This window comes from Akebia trifoliata, chromosome 10 (genome assembly GCF_017979445.1).
Source record: "Akebia trifoliata isolate Shusen 1 chromosome 10, ASM1797944v1, whole genome shotgun sequence".
Classification (NCBI taxonomy): Eukaryota; Viridiplantae; Streptophyta; class Magnoliopsida; order Ranunculales; family Lardizabalaceae; genus Akebia; species Akebia trifoliata.
Genome location: NC_141384.1, coordinates 3,758,820 through 3,776,670, shown reverse-complemented (window position 1 = coordinate 3,776,670; position 17,851 = coordinate 3,758,820). Strand labels below are relative to the sequence as shown.

Here is a 17,851-nt window from a genome sequence, read left to right as displayed (position 1 = left end):
AAAAGTCATGATCTCCACTATTGTAAAGAGATGGGTCATTTCAGAGATCAAGCTTGATGACATGTCCGGTAGTGTTATCGCAGGTTATTCCATTCCAAGTGCAGCAATCTTGTTCTTGTTGCTGTTGGGAAAGGACCCAAGAAGAAAGGTGATGTGTGGGATCAATGAGACCTTTGAACTTTAGTAGAGCTTCTCTCCCTTCGATAAGCAACGCAGTAATAACTTGCAATCTTCTTCATTGAAGCAATAAGTGAAGTGGATCATACAAGAGAACAACAGCACAACACTAGTCATGAATCTCTCTATTACTTTCTTCCTCAATTTTAATTCCTCTTTTACAATAACAAGATTTATTTAGTTATAAAATAAAGTGGTGGCCCCTCCCCTTTCCTTCGTGGAACCTTTCGTTTCTTTGTTTTCTCTTTGACAGTGATGGAGAAGAAAATAAAAAGAAGAGAGATTTAATGGGCAAACCTAACTGTTGTCTTTTCATTACAAAAACTCCCTTGGAGTTCTAACAACTCCAATGAAACCTTGCTTTATGAAATTTGTTACTCATCAAGCATCATTTTTTTCAAGTTGGTTATCCAACAAACTTTTTAGTCAATTCCACGTCATCATACACTTTTAGATGTCCATTCTACCCTCAATTTAATTTTCTATATCTAACACCTCCAACCACCCTTATGCGTAAAATCTAGAGAGTGACTCCAACTTTTACTTATTACACCCACATTTCTTAAATTATTTATCACACTCCAATTAACTATTAAACAACACCACTCAAAATTACACATTCAAACAAACGTAACATTTGTTTACAATAAGGATCAAGCCCATATAATAAATAAATATTGTGATGAGAGATCCCATTCATCCACTTAATTGCATGAAATTTCCCAACTTGTTTGAGATTTGATTAAGTTTGTATCTTTCTTCTCAAAGCCACTACACTTTGCAAACTAATAATAACTCTCATCTTTAATTTGTTTTTCCTTTGAAAGAGAAAGATATTGGTCTAATGTAAAAAAAAAAAAAATTGCTCACAGAATTCAGGATCCACCAATCACATTAGCCCCCTATATTGAATGCATCCCTAATTTACAAAATTTTCCTTGTTTGGCATTACATGGCACACACTAAAGTGTCAAAATTGTTTTTATTTTTAATATGAGAAATGTATTGTCAAAACTCAAAAGTATCAGTATTTCATTTACCTTGGATGTGCACTTAACGCTCTTGCCCTATCGATTTTTCTAACCAATATACGTTAGTAAAATTCAAAAATATTCTCTCTAGGAAACAATATAAGAATACCATATATATAATTTTAGAGATATCAATTTTTGAGATATAGTTAGTGTGGAGGTAAAATTTTGGATGTCGTTGACTCCTCGAGATTTACCTCAAACAATCGATCTTCATGGTTCTTGATGTACTAAAAAATGAACAAAAATCACATAAAAATAATAATCAAAGAGAAGGGAAAGAGAGAGAAGATAAGAAGAAAGATTTGTTTACGGGGTTTGTCTAAAAATCGGATTACATCCCCGAGCTCCAAAGAGCCATTCCACTATTCTTCAAACCATTACAAGATTTACAAATTCTAGCCTCCACTCCTCTTTCTTTCTCCTAAGAGCTCTCCCCCCCCCCCCCCCCTTCTACCTATTCATTCCCCTTATATAGATAGAGAGACAAACCCTAAATGAAAAGTCAAACAAATCAAGATTCTCTATCAAATCTATCATTATTTAAAAATAGATATTCTCTAGTCAATTTAGGAGACTTTCTATTTCTAGAATAGATTACAATATTAACCAAAAATCTAATAAAGGATATATCAATGCCTCGAGATATGCATTAATTATCATGTGATTGATCATCAATATTCGTTTTATTTACGCCATGTGTCCAATATCAATTTTACCCTTTGCAGTTAGGATTAGGGATGTGTCAATGGATCAGTTTTAAATGTTTATGATTTTAAAAACCTAAATAAAATATCGATTTCAAATGTACAATTGTTGAAATCAAAATCAATTCTACTAATACCCATTACACATAGAATAATGATGTCTTAACAAAATCTCAACTTTTTTCAGTCACCATTTATGCTACAACTACTTGTTTTTCATAACTATATATGCATTTTGGGTGAAATTCAATTTTTAATTCATATTTTCCATTCACTAAAGACTTGGAATGCTATTAATGAGTCCAAGCTTTACATGCTAAAAGTCTAAAGTCTTGAAATGTTTAGCCTACCAACTAAGATTTGGAATGCTATTAATGATTACACACTTTACATGTTAAAATTCTAGACATGTTAAGCCTGCCAGAGATTTGGAATGCTACAAATTCTTTGTTAATTGAGACCGGATCCTATGCACCCAGGGTGGAGGATTGAATCCCTTCTCCCACACCTCAATAAATGCCACTAAGCCACAATCCAAGAGATTGACGCTTAAAATATCTCCTTTTTTAAAATTTCCTTGAATTGTGCCTTACGTGGTAAGAGTTGAGGTTATTAATTAATTTTTCACATGAGAGTTAAGTCAATTTATCTTTTTTCCATACAAGGTCTTTGTTAGATAGAATTTTGAGTCACTATCTATTAGGGTTGCAACTTGGGCGTGCTAACTCGATTGATGGACAAGCCTAGGTTGGGTTATATGGAAATTACGTTGAGCCTAGGCTAGGAAATCTCAACCCGAATTGAATTCGAGTTGAGGCTCTAGGCAACTTAACTCAACCCGAACCCCATGCTATATATTTCATATAAATATTTTTATTTATATGAAAAAAATAATAGTTATCTTCTTAAATATATTTGTAAAATTAAGGAAAAAAACTAATGGATTTGGAGGTTATATGCAAATGTATTTACTAGTGATTTTGTCTGTTTATATTGTATTTATTTTTTAAGATATAAAATTAAATTTATGTATTAATCAAAATGAAATTAGAATTGCTCAATGAGCCCAATCTGCCCAAAAGTACCTAACTTGGACTAACCCAAGCTCAACCTGATTTTAAAAACTCAATCTCGAGTTGAGCTTCGATTAATGAGCTCTAACCTGATGATCTGATTGAGTACTTGGGTTGAGAGTTCTACAACTTGGGTTGACCATCTAACCCGCCCAAGTTGCATTTCTACTATCCATAAAAGTGTTTCGTGCTTATAGTAACATTTGGTTGGAGATTAAATACATTGGGTTGTGTATCATGTAGAAACAATTTGTTTAGAAATTCAATGTATTTTGATGCCCAACCAAAAGGTGCCACGTAGACACCATTCCTATTGTATAGGAACGAGATACTTTACTTGATCTTGATCCTTGAAATTTTTCGCCTCAAAACGATTTGAGGGAAGAGTACATTTTATACGGCTTAACCAATATTCAAATTTGTGACAGAATAAAATGACATTTCATTGGGATTAGGCATATAACACCAAATTAAAGTGAGAATCTTGATGCTAAGGATAGTTTAAATTTAAGAGAATAGATTGGTGCATATCTTGCAGTATGCATCAAACTCATCTATTGTCCACATGGCATCATCAAAATATAATTTTATATCCTTCTCCTTTGCTTGGCAAGCAAGGGGTTAGTGGTCAATGTGAAGGTGAGTTCAACGATTTTGTACCCATGTCAGTATCAAACCTCTATAAACTTAACCAACTTACCTGAAGTAGCACCTTCAGATATAATATTATCTAATAAGGAAAATAAGCTTAAATTATAAGTATTCCTAATTAATAGTGAATTACCTTATTTGGATAAATATTGATTTGTAGTAACGATCTTTAGATAGATTAGGATTTCTTATCTTCATATTAGGAATTTTTTTAATCCATTCAAAAGGAACAAAATTGTTCTTCTTTCTGTATTTTATAATTTGGTGTGATTGATTGAATGAGCCTTGATGCAAAGATCTAAGTTTGATGGAGGAATTTTGTGAAATCAATGAGATCCGATTTTTTTTCCTCTACAAATGGCATTGTGCTCCCTTGTGTCTATTTTTCTTGGTTGTATTTAGAGAAAGAGAGTTGACTCTAAGATTTAGGATCGACTAGTGTGATGACATTTCATTAAATTTATTCAAAGCCTCTAGTAGAGATCATTCAAATTGTGTTTTCCTGGTGATCCGATAAAACAAGAGTTTTCTACTTAGCATTGGCCACCCACAAGAATTTATCCCAACTTACTTGGTATATTTGGTTTGTGGGGAATCACATGTACCCGAGGGATTTGGACGATATATATAATATAATTTTCTTAAAAAGTGAGTTATTTGTTTAATAAGATCCAAAAATCAACATCCGAAAATCAAAGAACCCTTATCCTCTTGAGAATGAAAATTTTCTGAGAAAAAGTTATTCAACTCTTTTAGCATGGAACCTATGATGCAATCTAATAAGATTGTAGTATGACACCTACAAGGTATTGTTGAGTAAAATTATAATTAAAAAATAAATAAATAAAAGAAGAGGACCATGTAGAAGAAGAAAATTATGAACCTCCTACACTTTATTCTCGGCTCAAACTCCAATTAACTTTCTATTCAAAATGCATGTGGCATCAAAAAGCATGATTGGATTCCACAAGATGTAGATCACAAAACTTTTAAGAAAAAAAAAAAGATTTATTTTTTCAATCTTAAATTTCAATGGATAAGGTTACCCCGTGGGTTGGGCAAAGCCCAATGGACCATAGCCAGCCCGTTAGACTCAAGAGATGCCATATCCAAAACAAAAAAAAATAAGTATTGAATTTTGATTTTAAATTTGAGAGTTTGTTGGTCTTCCATTTTCAACACCTTGACCGAAGGCCCAAAAGACTTTTTTTTCTTTCTTTTTTAGTCTTACTTTCTATGAAATTGAGAGGGCTATTGTGTTGGATAGCCAATGTGGTGATCCATGTGGGCCAATGACCCTTAGTAAGATTCAAATCTTACTAAGTTAGTCAAGCTAACCGTACTTTTTTTAAAAGCCTTTGATGAGGTCAAAATAATTTTTTTCCCTTGAGTACAGCTTCACCATGAGACTACCATCGGTCATCATCTATCATCTTTATCAAGGCTAGTGACCAGGCCTGTAATGTCTTTATGATTTTTTTTTTTTAATAGAGAAATTAGCTCTAAATGTATCGTTATTTTTTAATATATGAAATAAAATGTCTAAATAAGAGGCAACCTTTAAAGACCTTAGTCAGTCTTAAGCAATGGATTGGAATCACTAGTTGACAAGTTGATCCTGCTACAAACATGTGTACAAGTCCTCAGGGCTCTTCGTAGTTTGTTGGGTTAATTTGTTGAACTTTCAATTGTTTCCTTTATATTTTGTTCAAAAGAACGTCAATAATCTTCAAGACACGTGCATGCATGCATTTAACGTCTAAGAGTCATATATTCAGGACAAAACAATTCGATAGTTATTACATAAGAAACACTCTCCATTGTTTCTTGAGATCTATAGTTGGATGTTAATCTACAACTTCTTGTTTGGGCAAGGGGATATAAAACAGGCATAAGCGCGCCAACACCCAAGTCACTCATAGTACAATAAATTTCCTAAAACAGTTTGTTGGCCTTCCAATGTTTTCGTCTCCATTTGTGCATTAATTTGTACACATTTTGAAACAGTTGCACGAGTGGCAAAATGAACCCTAGTGGGGAGTGCGATTTTGTTGACGGGCATATTGTTGATGCGTAGTGACCGTGCAATCCTATGGGAGCATTGCTTGGAATATTTTTGCAGCAGCCCCTCCATCTTAATTTTGTTTACAATCTTTATATTCTTTATTAATTAAATTCAAATCCAAACAATGACACAGTTTCAATTGAAACAGCAAAACACTTGTCTTACTAACGCAATAAGATTTTAATCCTTACTAAGGGATCTTTTTACTCATATGGATAACCACATCACCAGTCCAACACTACCATAGTCCTCTAAATTTCATCGACAGTCTCAGATCAAAAAATAAAATTCAAGAAATAATTTTTTATTTATTTATAGCTTGATGTAAGTTTTTGAAAATTATCAAACTTTCAAAAAACTCCCAAACTTAAAATTGAAATACAACAATGAAAATTAATTTTTTTGGGGGATTTATTTTTTCAAACTTCATATACTTTTGTCCTCGACAATATTGAAGCATCCGATCATATTTTTGGATGCCACAAGGTGAGCCCAAGGTTAATCGAAAACAATAAAATATTTTAAAGAAGCATTTTTCCTACTAACTTAGTGAGATCTCAAATCTTACAAAGGATAATTGAGCTCAAATGGATACCAAATTGGCAATCCAAAACTAAGGTTTTTTATTCTAAAAAAAAATTATGAAAAAAAACTATATATTTTTTTTAATGAAAATAATTTCCTTGAAACATTCAGATAAAAATAATAATGAATGAAAAATATTTTTCTAATTAACCTACAAAAATAAAAGGAGGTGTTTCAACTTTATACTATGAGAGATATTTTAAGACAGGGGCTATTGACACCCCAACTTTTACTTATTACATTCCAATTACTTAAATTAATTATCACACTCCAATTAAAGATCAAAACACACTTTTCAAATATTACTAAGGTTTGCCTCAAATTACAATCTCGTTAGAATAAAATATTATAGCACTCATTCAAACAATTTCAATAGTTTTTTACAGTTAATAAATGTTCATATAAAATCCTAAACCTAAAACAAAATAATCTAAGAAAAAATAAAAGAGAGTTTCTATTGACACCCCAACTTTTACTTATTCTCAATTATTCACCAATTTTTATTTATTTATTACTAAGGTTTGCCTCTAATTACAATATCAACAGAATAAAATATTATAGCATTCATTCAAATAATTTCAATAGTTTTTTACAATTAAAAAAAAAATCATATAAAATCTTCAACCTAAAATAAATGTAAGAAAAAAAATGAGAGTTTCTATTGGCAACCCAACTTTTACTTATTATCAATGATTCACTTATTTTCTTTATCTATTACTAAGGTTTGCCTCAAATTACAATCTCAACAAAATAAAATGTTATAGCACTCATTCAAATAATTTTAGTAATTTTTTACTATTAAAAAAGGTTCATATAAAATCCTAAAACCAAAACAAAAGAATCTAAGCAAAAGAAAATGAAAAAATGATAGAGTTTCTATTGGGACCTCAACTTTTACTTATTCTCAGCCATTCAATTGTTTTCTTTACTTTTAATTGGGGTGTAATAAGCAAAAGTTGGGGTGCCAAAAACATCTATCTTAAAATATCTCTCATAGTAAAATGTTGAAACACTTCCTTTTATTTTTGCAAGTTAATTAGAAAAATATTTTTCATTCATTATTATTATTTTTTTCATTTTTTTATCTGAATTTTCAAGGAAATCATTTTCATTCAAAAAATATAATTTGTTTTACATAAATTACTTTTTAAATTTTTTTTTTTCATAATCGAAAACCTTGGTATTGGATTGCCAATTTGGTAATTCATTTGAGCTTAACGACCCTTAATAAGAGTTCAAATTTTACTAAGTTAGTAGGAAAAGTGCTTCTCTAAAATACTTTATTGTGTCCAAGTAACCTTGGGGCTTACCTTGTAGCATCCAAAAACATGATTGGATGCTTCAATATTGTAGTGGACAAAAGTATATGAAATTTGAAAATACAAATCCCAAAAAAATAGTTATTTTTCACAATTGTATTTCAATTTTAAGTTTGGGAGTTATTTGAAAGTTCGGTAGGCATCAATTTTCAAAAACTTGGATCAAGCTCAAAAATTATAATTTGCAATTTTCTATCCTTAATTTGGATCAATCTAAATAAAAAGTTATCAAAAATCAAAGAGAGATAAGAAACTTTTTGCTCTTAATATGGTGGAGCCAAGATTTTGCCCATGTGAGAGCAACTAAGAGTAGAAAATATTGTGGGGACATCTAAGAGTGGAATTTTTTTTTTTTTCGTGGGGGGGCAATAATAGCAAATTTTTTGATTCGTCACTAAAATCTGTCGTAATAGCTCGCTGATCCATAGACTTTGAAAATTCTTGTGGGGGCAAGTGCTCCTACTGTAAATTCACGCTAGCTCTTGACATTCACACAACTATAAAAGGCCTATGTACAAGTCAAACAAAAATAATGTAAATGAGAGAGACCCACAAATGGTTTTAGAACTTTAACAAAAATGAATTTGTTTCAAAGTTTCTCACTCACAAATAACTACTCCATCAATCCCTTCCTAGCAGATATGATCAATCGCTTAAAAGATCCCCCACTCAACTCTTCTCTGTCATTAAAAAGAAGCAAGCAATCTTAAAAGCAAAATGCTAATAGAAAAAATGCTCTCACAAGTCACAATTACAATTGTGCTTCTAATATAATGTCTACAATAGAAATTTACTCAGGAATAGTGAGAAAATTAAAACAACTAAAATAATTAAGACATAGGTTTGCAGCCTCTAGCATCCATTAATTTTGTTATCAAGTGGTTGATGTTTAACTTCATAACGTCTACGTTGATCTTCGACAAAATATCTTTTTGTTTCCGCATATGAGCCTAACGATCTGTGATATGAGCCTAACATATTTGTGGCATTCTTCTCATGTATTGAATATACTCGTTCTTCCTACGTAGAATTTAACCTTTCTCAAAGTACACCTTAAAAGATCAAGACTAAAAATACGAGATATCAATTAACAAAACATTAAAATCTAATGATATTAATTTTTCACTAAAATTAACATCGATTAACTAATTATTCCTATCTGATACTGCCTCCTTAAATGATTATAAAGAATAATAGAACATTAAAAATTAAAATTTGAAGGGCTGTTTTGGTGAGTATTGGATTCATGGTTTCAAAACTCGTCTTAGACCGAGACGTATCGCTCAAGACGGACAGACAGACAAGTCAATGTATTGGATGAGATTTAATACCAATGTTCATTTTTCTCAATGTTGAACAAGATGTCTCAAACGTATCGGAAAACTCATCCAAGACAACTCGGTCTCGTTCGTGAACAATATGAGATGTCAAAAAGAGTTTTAAAACCATGATTGGATTCAGTGTGTTGAAAATTGCCCACTTTGTAAAGGAGGAGATCAAGGAGACCCACATTTTTTAACCTCACTTATAAACATTGTTGTTTTCCCAGAAACACTGTTCAATTCTTGCTTTTCTAAAACATATTTTTAAATAGACATTAAAAGAAAATTAGGGAAGCCATTTCTTTTCATCAAACAACAAAAACACAGAATTAGTTCAAAATTTAAAGCAAACCAGTCGAGAAGAAAATTTGAAATGGACTAGGACTTGGCTTGACCCCGAAAATCTAACATTTTCAAACAAATTGAGTCGATCAAACTCAATCAATCCCAAATATACACAGAAACAGATCAAACTCAATTAAATAACTACAACGTAAATCTCATAATATAACATCGTGATCCTTGGATGGAAAAAAGAATTAAAAAAAATGAGAATCACTCGATCAGTAAGGAAGAAATAGCTGTTTGGATTTGATAAGAGCCTCTGTTTCTTGATTCTTGTTAGGTTTTCGTCTGCCATATGTTCGAGCTTCTTCGCGCCTCGCGTACAAATAGATGATGATGACGTCGACCTGAGCTTCAATGGTTTAGGGTGTCGAGGTGATGAGAGAAAATGACTTGACTGCGAGCAGAGAGAGGCATTGGAGAAAATAAGAGAGAAAAGAAAGAGGGTTTTTGGTTTTTCGCTAAATCTGCTCGTGAAGATAGAGTGTGAGTAAGAGCTAGGGTTTGTTCGATATGAAGAGAGAGAAGGTTTTGTATGTGTTTGATCCGAGTTTGCTACTTCTTCAATGGAGTTTGATGGTTTGTTAATAGCAACTCCAAGTCTCCAACCGGTCTCTACATCTCCATATTTAGAGATAGGGACTTCCAAACCTAGCTCTAATAATCTCTAGTTCACTATTCTTCTTGTGTAAATACCAATTGGGTTCCCCGTCATTTTACATAAATGTCTTTCTTAATTCTTTTTTAATAAAATGTTTAAATATAATTTTTCTCTCTTTTATTTTTAATTATTATTATTATTATTCAATATTTTTAATTTTTTTATTAAATATTTTAAAACTCAGATTTAATCAATTGTTTGACCAAATTTGATAAAAGGTAAGTTTGATCATGAATATTCATTGATTTATTGTTTTTTATTATTTTCTTTTTTTTTTTTTTTTTTTTTAAATTGGGGTGTAATAAGTAAAGTTGGATTGCCAATAGTTAATTTTAAATATTTAACTTGAAGGGTAACCAATAAAGTTGGATTGTCAATAGTAAGTTTATTATTTTTTATTATGTGAATAACGAATTATAAACATGAATAATGATTTAAAGGCAAGAATCCGGAAGAGAGAGTCATCTCTATAATGAGAGAATATGCTAAAATAGAGATAAAAAGTAGAGATACGGGTTGGAGTTGGCCTAGGAAGAAGCCAAATGGAAAGAGTGAAGAGAACATAACATTTTTTTTTTTTTTTTTGGAAGTTGACATCTATTTGGATTAGGGAGGGAGGTGATTGTAAATAACATGGAGTTATTTGTAAATAACTCATAACTTTATCAAATGGCCGCCTTCTTTGTCACAGGTTATGTTTTGTAAACATGAGGCTAGAAGTTTCATAATGAGTTGACTTTTGGCAAAGATGATCTCCTCACCATAGAGATCATCCTCACAAAAAATCAGCCCATTCCAAACATTTTTGCCCATATAAGATAAACAATGAGTCGTAATGAGGGTCGTAATAACACCATCCATATATATATATATATATATATATAACCATTAGCAAAATATCATATTCAATTAGATCAATCGTGATTATGAATGAAAATAATTTGCAATCACTAACTAATTAAGTAGAAGCGAAGTAAGTAGTAATATATATACTTTTCATCAAGATCGAGATATGAGTGAAAAAGCATTTATGATTTCTATCCACTTTCACCTCAAGAATTGCACTATGAAGTTATAGCTAGAGATCTCTCTAGTACAACTCTTATGTAAATCTCCGTAAATCAGGACTGTTGCAAAACATGCACTATCATGATACCAATTTTAGTAATAAATTATGAAATTTTTTATTAGAAATTTATAAGTGAGGTGGATATGAAAGAAAATCGATTCCTAAAAATGATGACACAGCCCTTGACTTTGGTCTTCTCTTATAGATTGATGGAAAATGACTTAAAAATCCTTAATTTTCTTCACCAAAGTCATCTCCATCCAATTGGATTAGATGAAAACAATGACAAATATTATGATGCGATAACCATGATTGTAACAATTAAGATGATGATTATAAGGGCATTGAGGTCATTTTCTATTATTAGTTCATAAGAGAAGATTGAGGGCCAACGGACATTTCATCATTTTGAGAACAGAGAGTATCTCAAATGAACCAGGCTAGACTTACCAACTTATTGATTAAGATTTCAAATCTTACCAACAGTCATTGTGCTCACATGGATATCAAATCCAACACCACAGCCTTTTAAATTTCATTGAAAAATTCCAAAAAAAAAACCTTTTTTAACTTGACCCAAGATATTGAAAATGGCCAGCTATCTAACTCCCAAATTTAATATTAAAATTCAATTATAAAAGTTACAGTCTATTAATTATATTTTTCTAAGTTTTTAGAATTTTGTCTTACACTATCCTATGGCAACGGATCATGTTTTCGATGCCATAAGGTGATGCAGTTAAGAAACTTTCTTTACTGACTAAGGAAAGTGGTTTTCATCTCAAAATTCATCTTGTTCTGAGGGGCAATCGATCGGTCCTTCATTAGAAAATAAGGACCGATCACCCTATTGTGTATTAGTACTTATCTTATCAGCTATAGAATATATTTGTTTCTCTTTTTCCTGCCAACAATTTTGTTATAAGTGTAAAATAAATATTCACTTTTCTTGGTGAGAAAATCCACTAAATAAAGGATGTATGATCGAAATCATTGTCACCAATGTGATAAAGTTACAAAGTGTCAAATTTTTTCAATTAAAGAGTATTTTTATGGGTATCATGATTAAATCAAATAGATAGTGAGGGGTTGGTTGGATGAGCAGAGTATAGTGATGGGTGGGTTCCAAAATTAGCTATTCTCCAAATAATTCGTGAATTATAATCAAATTTTCCGAATGAGACACAAAATGATTAAAACTTCTGTCCAACTCAATTCCTATTAAAAATTATTGCCTTTTTAAATATATTTTAATCATCCGTGATTTATTCTTTTTCCTGAATTAAACAAATCAAAAACACAAATTAATACATATTTTTATAATAAAAAATTATATCTCAATATTACATGATAATATTTTTATTATTCTCTCTTTACACTAAAAGATTTCATCATTAGACAATCACGGATGATTGATTGTTATCACACTAATCATTGTTTGTTATCAATCCCACGATTATCAATCAACAATCAATTTTTTTCACTCTATTTACATATCTTCTCTCTCCTCTCAGATTTTTTTAATATAAAATCTTTGTAACACAATTAATTTAGATTGTATATACTTTGCATTAAAAATATTTGTGTTAATTATACGATTAATCATAAATTTCTTCTCTCTCTCTCTCTCTCTCTCTCTCTCTCTCTCTCTCTCTCTATATATATATATATATATATATATATATATATATATATATATATATATATATACACACACTATTTTAGAATAAATATTAAAATGAATGAGTAAAAGTATCCAAGTTTTATTTGATTTGTAATAAGGCTCAAGTGTTTTGATATACATGCATAAAAATATTATATGTTCTTAATTTATTAAGGATGAATTCAAAGATGAATGGTACTGGTGGTGATTTTGAAAAATAAAATATAAAAATAATAAATCTTGAAAAGAGAGGAGAGCTTTCTAAATATTTTGATACGACTACTATGAAAATTTTATATGTATACACATGAATTTTTTGAAGTTTTTTGGAGTATTGAAGTCGAATTATACTAACCATTCTCGTATTGCATTTTTGTTGCTCTTCGAATTTTTAAATGAACTATTAAATGTATATTCCAAATCGTAATCGTAACAATTTTTGCCGTAAACCTAATTCTTAACTATGGTGAGTTCATCTCATTATAATGGAAAAAGCTTTGAAGCATCCCACTTCAAAATTTCGTTAGAAATCTCTCTTTTAGATGTGTCTCTAAGGAGGTGTCACAATCATTAACACCAGCTAGCCTGGTGTCCACTGTTTGGGCAGGTCGCGAGTTCGGTTTAGGCGCAAGCACAACCTGGCCCACTTGCATCTCTGATAAAACCAAAACAAATATGTGCAAGTATTGCTTTTAATTCTTCAATCTTAATAAGATACCTGTAACCTTGACGAACACTCGCGAAATCAGAAGGTCTTAGAAGATGAGAAGTCAGAAAGAGAGGTCAACTATCAATAAGTACGGTTACACAGTCACTTCCAATGGGGAAATATTAGATAAGGAAAAATATCTTAAAATCGTACTTAAATTTATCAAATAAGACAAGTGAACAAGATTTGTTCTGGAAACATAATCAATCAAATCAAGTAATGAAAGGAATTAATTGTTTCTATTACTATCTTATTTTTGAAACATAATTATCTATTAATAAGAAGTGTATAGACTTGGAAATAAGGGAGGTTCTTGTATAAGTTGCGAAGAGAAATAGGCTTAGAACTCTGGGTGGAATCAAAATTTTGATGAACCTCGTAAAATTTGGTGCATGGTTCAAAATATCGGTATTAGTCAAGACCAAAATGAAACATTGACCACAAAATATATCAAGAATGTATCGGCCGATATAGTATCCAATTTTTCATTGATCGAAATATTCCTTCAATACAACATTTTAAACCTCTTTTGGTGTTCTTGCCTTTGTTTCAACCAGCATATTGTTGTTTATGAGACTGAGTCGTGTGTATCACACTAGAATGAAAAATTTTCCAATCTACAATTGGGCACCATTAGTGGTGAAAGTTAATATTTCTTATGCTTTAAACCATATTTTTCAATCACACCATAAAAAATGTCTCCGTCGTAAAATGGGCTATAAGTTTTACAGCGTGCCAGTGTCCATTGAAGCAAAGATTGTATGTCTCCACCCACCCATGACCACCCTTTCCAGAGTTTGCGGGGACTACTGGAACTAGTCTGATTTAAATTAGAGTTCTATTATTCTCTCATTATCACCCTTGATGGAGTTTCCGACAATAAGGGTGTTCATCAATACTGGAGTTCTCATGCAGTTTCCGACAATAAGGGTGTTCATCAATACTGGAGTTCTCATGCAGTTTCCAACAAAATGGGACTTATGTCTTCTACTATCAAAATCACACCAACACCACCACCACCACAAATTCAAAAACACCTTCCCAAGCCAATTTTCCATGTTCTCTCTTCTCAAAATTATAAAGAACATTAGTATTGTCTAAGAAAGGAATGACTTTCTTTCTGTGACAAGGAAACCAAAAATCTTTTCAGCATTAACAATCTGTTGAAGTCAACCCAATTGGACTGTCGCTAATTGGACATGAGGGCATCTTCTGAAAATACTTAGAAACAATTTTCCCGTCTTTGAAACCATCCAACCAATTATCTCATTGAAAGAGTATTTCCCTTCTTTAGAAGCCATTAAGAATCCCCTTAATGCATAACCAGTCGTTGAAATACTCTCCAAATAATATCCTTGGGAATTATCAGTTCTTCAAAGTTATGCAAACGTTGCTCGAGTACGTTGAAAATCCAAACCTCCTCAACAGAAGAAACACTTCACTTCCATCTAATATTGGATGGAGAGTTTGTAATGGGAATATAGTTTTGTTCCGGGTTTCAATACATGGAGCACCAAATCTTCTTTGAAGAACCTCAGTAAAGACAATTTATTTCGACGTCCTATTCTTCACATTTATGTTGCCGACCTTTATATGGCAGAGGAATTTAGAATTGGGGAGTACCGTGGAGCACCAAATTAACTAACAATATTAAATCCTCACCTATGACTTGGACAACGGTGATTAATCAAAATCTTAATAGAAGTCCTTGTCATTCACTATCATGCCATAAAGCAATCAATTTCTTCCCCTTGTAATTTTAGAAACTTCAACTTTCAAATTTCTTCTAACAGGGGACAGTTATCTGCCTTCATTATATAAGACCACATCATCTCAACTGACATTCTTACCTATTGAGACTAGTATTACACCTTCACGAATGCGTTCATTTCAAATATTTTTCTTCTTAGTCATTCCATCCATCCATCCCAGCACCCTCATCTTTGCTACACATAATCTATTCAATAAAACACAAAGGTGGACCCCATTCATTTGTCTCAAAATTAGTATTTCATAAACAACGTAGCTCGAGGACGATTGTCCTCCTCCTTTCTCTTCTCTCTTCTTCCCCTTCCCAAGAATACCCCCAACTCTATTGCCTTTTCTCTTCCACCCTTTTCCACTAACACTCCTGCAACTTTCTCTATTGCTTTTCCTCTTTTCTCCTTTTCCAATAATACCCTTCCTAATTTATTATTTTTCCTCTTTCAGCCCCCAAAACCCCAAAGAGGTGGGCACGGGCAAACTCTAGTTTATTAACATGTTTCTTTATCATCCAACATTCAACTCCATAAAGCATAACGGTCTTACTGCAATCTAACAACATAAAAAATAAAAATAAAAAAGAAGACTAAGTTGGGTTAGAAAATTGCAAAAATACCATATTCAAAAGCCATATGTGAGGACCATGGATTTGGGACCTAAAGTAACTTTAATCCTCGAGCTTTGCGATCCCAACTTCTCTATTTCAAAGGGAAAGATAGGAAGAACTCAATCTTGTCACAAAAAATCTACAACCCCTATTATAATTCTCTTCCTAACCCAACTTGTTTCAAAAGAACACCAATCAGCTAACCCAACAAATGTCTTCACCGACCATATCCACGAAAACCCTACCCATCTTACATCCGATGGCTACCACACGGATAAAATTAGCTTCAATTAACATCGATGGATATGACACAAGAAACCGGGTCCAACACGCATCAAAGGAATCATTTCAGGCACTTTTTCAATAGCTTCGCCATTTACATCGGAAGATCAACCAATTATATTAGACAATTAATTCTTATATTGTCTTGAGATAAAAACAAAAGCTATTATCAAAATGCATTAAGGGCTTCTCTATATGGTTACCGACAAAAAAAAAATGGGGAACGGATTTAAAACCTTTAATTTAACTATCCATAGCTAGAAAACAAGATTACATACCATTTTTTAAGCTTTTTTTTCTTTCCCTTAATTCTTAATCAAAATAAAGGAACTCCTAATGCAAATATCCTACTTTCTGAATTAATCAAAAAATACTCATAATCAATATCAAAGAGAATCATAATAAATAACAACTTAATAAACCCTAATTTTGTAAACTTAAAAAAAACATACATAATAATAATAATAATAATAATAATAATACAAGAATGAAAGAAAACCAGAAAAGTGCCAAAATAATGAGAGAAAAAAAACTGTAGTTTGATTAAAAACTTAAATTAATTTAGGGAAAAACCCCTTAAGAAACACTAACTTACAGATTTGGTTAATTAGGGTTTCTCCACCACTTTTTACAAAACTCGACCCGATCGAGAAGAACAAATACACCTCAAATCCATCCAACAAACTTCTCTCGAAACCCACTCGACCTGATATCCGCCTCCAATTCAACTTCACCGCGACAAATCGGACACGCAGACGATTTGATCAACCACTTATCGATGCAATTAGCATGAAAAACATGCTTACATCCAGGAAGAATCCTACAACGCTCACCTTCCCTAAAACCCTCCAAGCAAACCGCGCAATCTTTGACCGATTCAGGTTCAATTCCCACTCCCGATCCGTAATCGAAACAGGGGAGTTTCTGTATATCTTTCGAAGACAATCCGACGCTGAAACCGAAATCTAGATTCTCGTCGCTGGAATTTGGGTATTGGGTGGAACTGCGACGGTGGAGGATTCGTCCAGCGATGCAGATGTGGACGAGAACGATGGCTGCGATGCCAACAAAGAGGAAGAAGAGAGAGATTACGAGAGCCATGACGATGGCTCTGAGGATGAAAGAGAGGAATCTAGTGTTTGATTTTGATCGTGTGTATCGCGGGCCCATAGAGATTGGATGAGCTTCCGTTGTAGTTGATAATGGTCGTGGTAGAGGAGGAGATAGATCGTAAAGTGCACCGTTTGGAATAGGACGGTCAAGATTGAGGCGCACGATAGCGTCTTCATCGTTCTCGCTCGCCATTTTCGAGTTAGTTTCTTTCCGTAGACTTCTCTTGCGTTTGGGGAAGATTAGATAACGAGATTGCTTTATAGAGAGAGTGGGAGACATAGATCATGACTTTAGTTTTGTCGGTTTTATAGAATCTATGGATCGAATAATAGCCGTAGTATTAGATTCTTTATTGAAATATCAAATCAATTGATTATAATTCGTCTATCAGATTTAATTTACTGGACCAAAAATAAAGTTCCAAACGGCAATATCTGATTTCATTAACACGAGGAATAGGTGTTTGTGATCAACATCTTATATTTTCTCTATGAAATGGGATAGATTTTGGGTCGATTCATTTTGATTTTGGAATCTTATTATATTATAATTTTGTAACAGATAAAGGTTTTTGTAACAGATAAAGGTTTTACAAAATGAAAATATCTAAGTTTTAAGTCTAGGGAGGAATCTGAGTTTGATGTAGACCTTCGCATCAAAGTTGTATGTGAAGGTGGCTGTTTTGTCCATCATTTATAATGTTTGGTG

General features: G+C 32.2%; 1 protein-coding gene across 1 annotated transcript; it reads right to left on the bottom strand.

Annotated features, from left to right (window-relative positions):
- Positions 1-16,548: 16,548 nt before the first annotated feature.
- Positions 16,549-17,424, bottom strand: LOC147392829 (RING/U-box superfamily protein). The gene has a single exon (XM_086456625.1). It carries the CDS (start codon positions 17,420-17,422, stop codon positions 16,697-16,699), a length of 726 nt encoding a protein of 241 aa, XP_086312751.1. The 5' UTR covers positions 17,423-17,424; the 3' UTR covers positions 16,549-16,696.
- Positions 17,425-17,851: the final 427 nt, after the last annotated feature.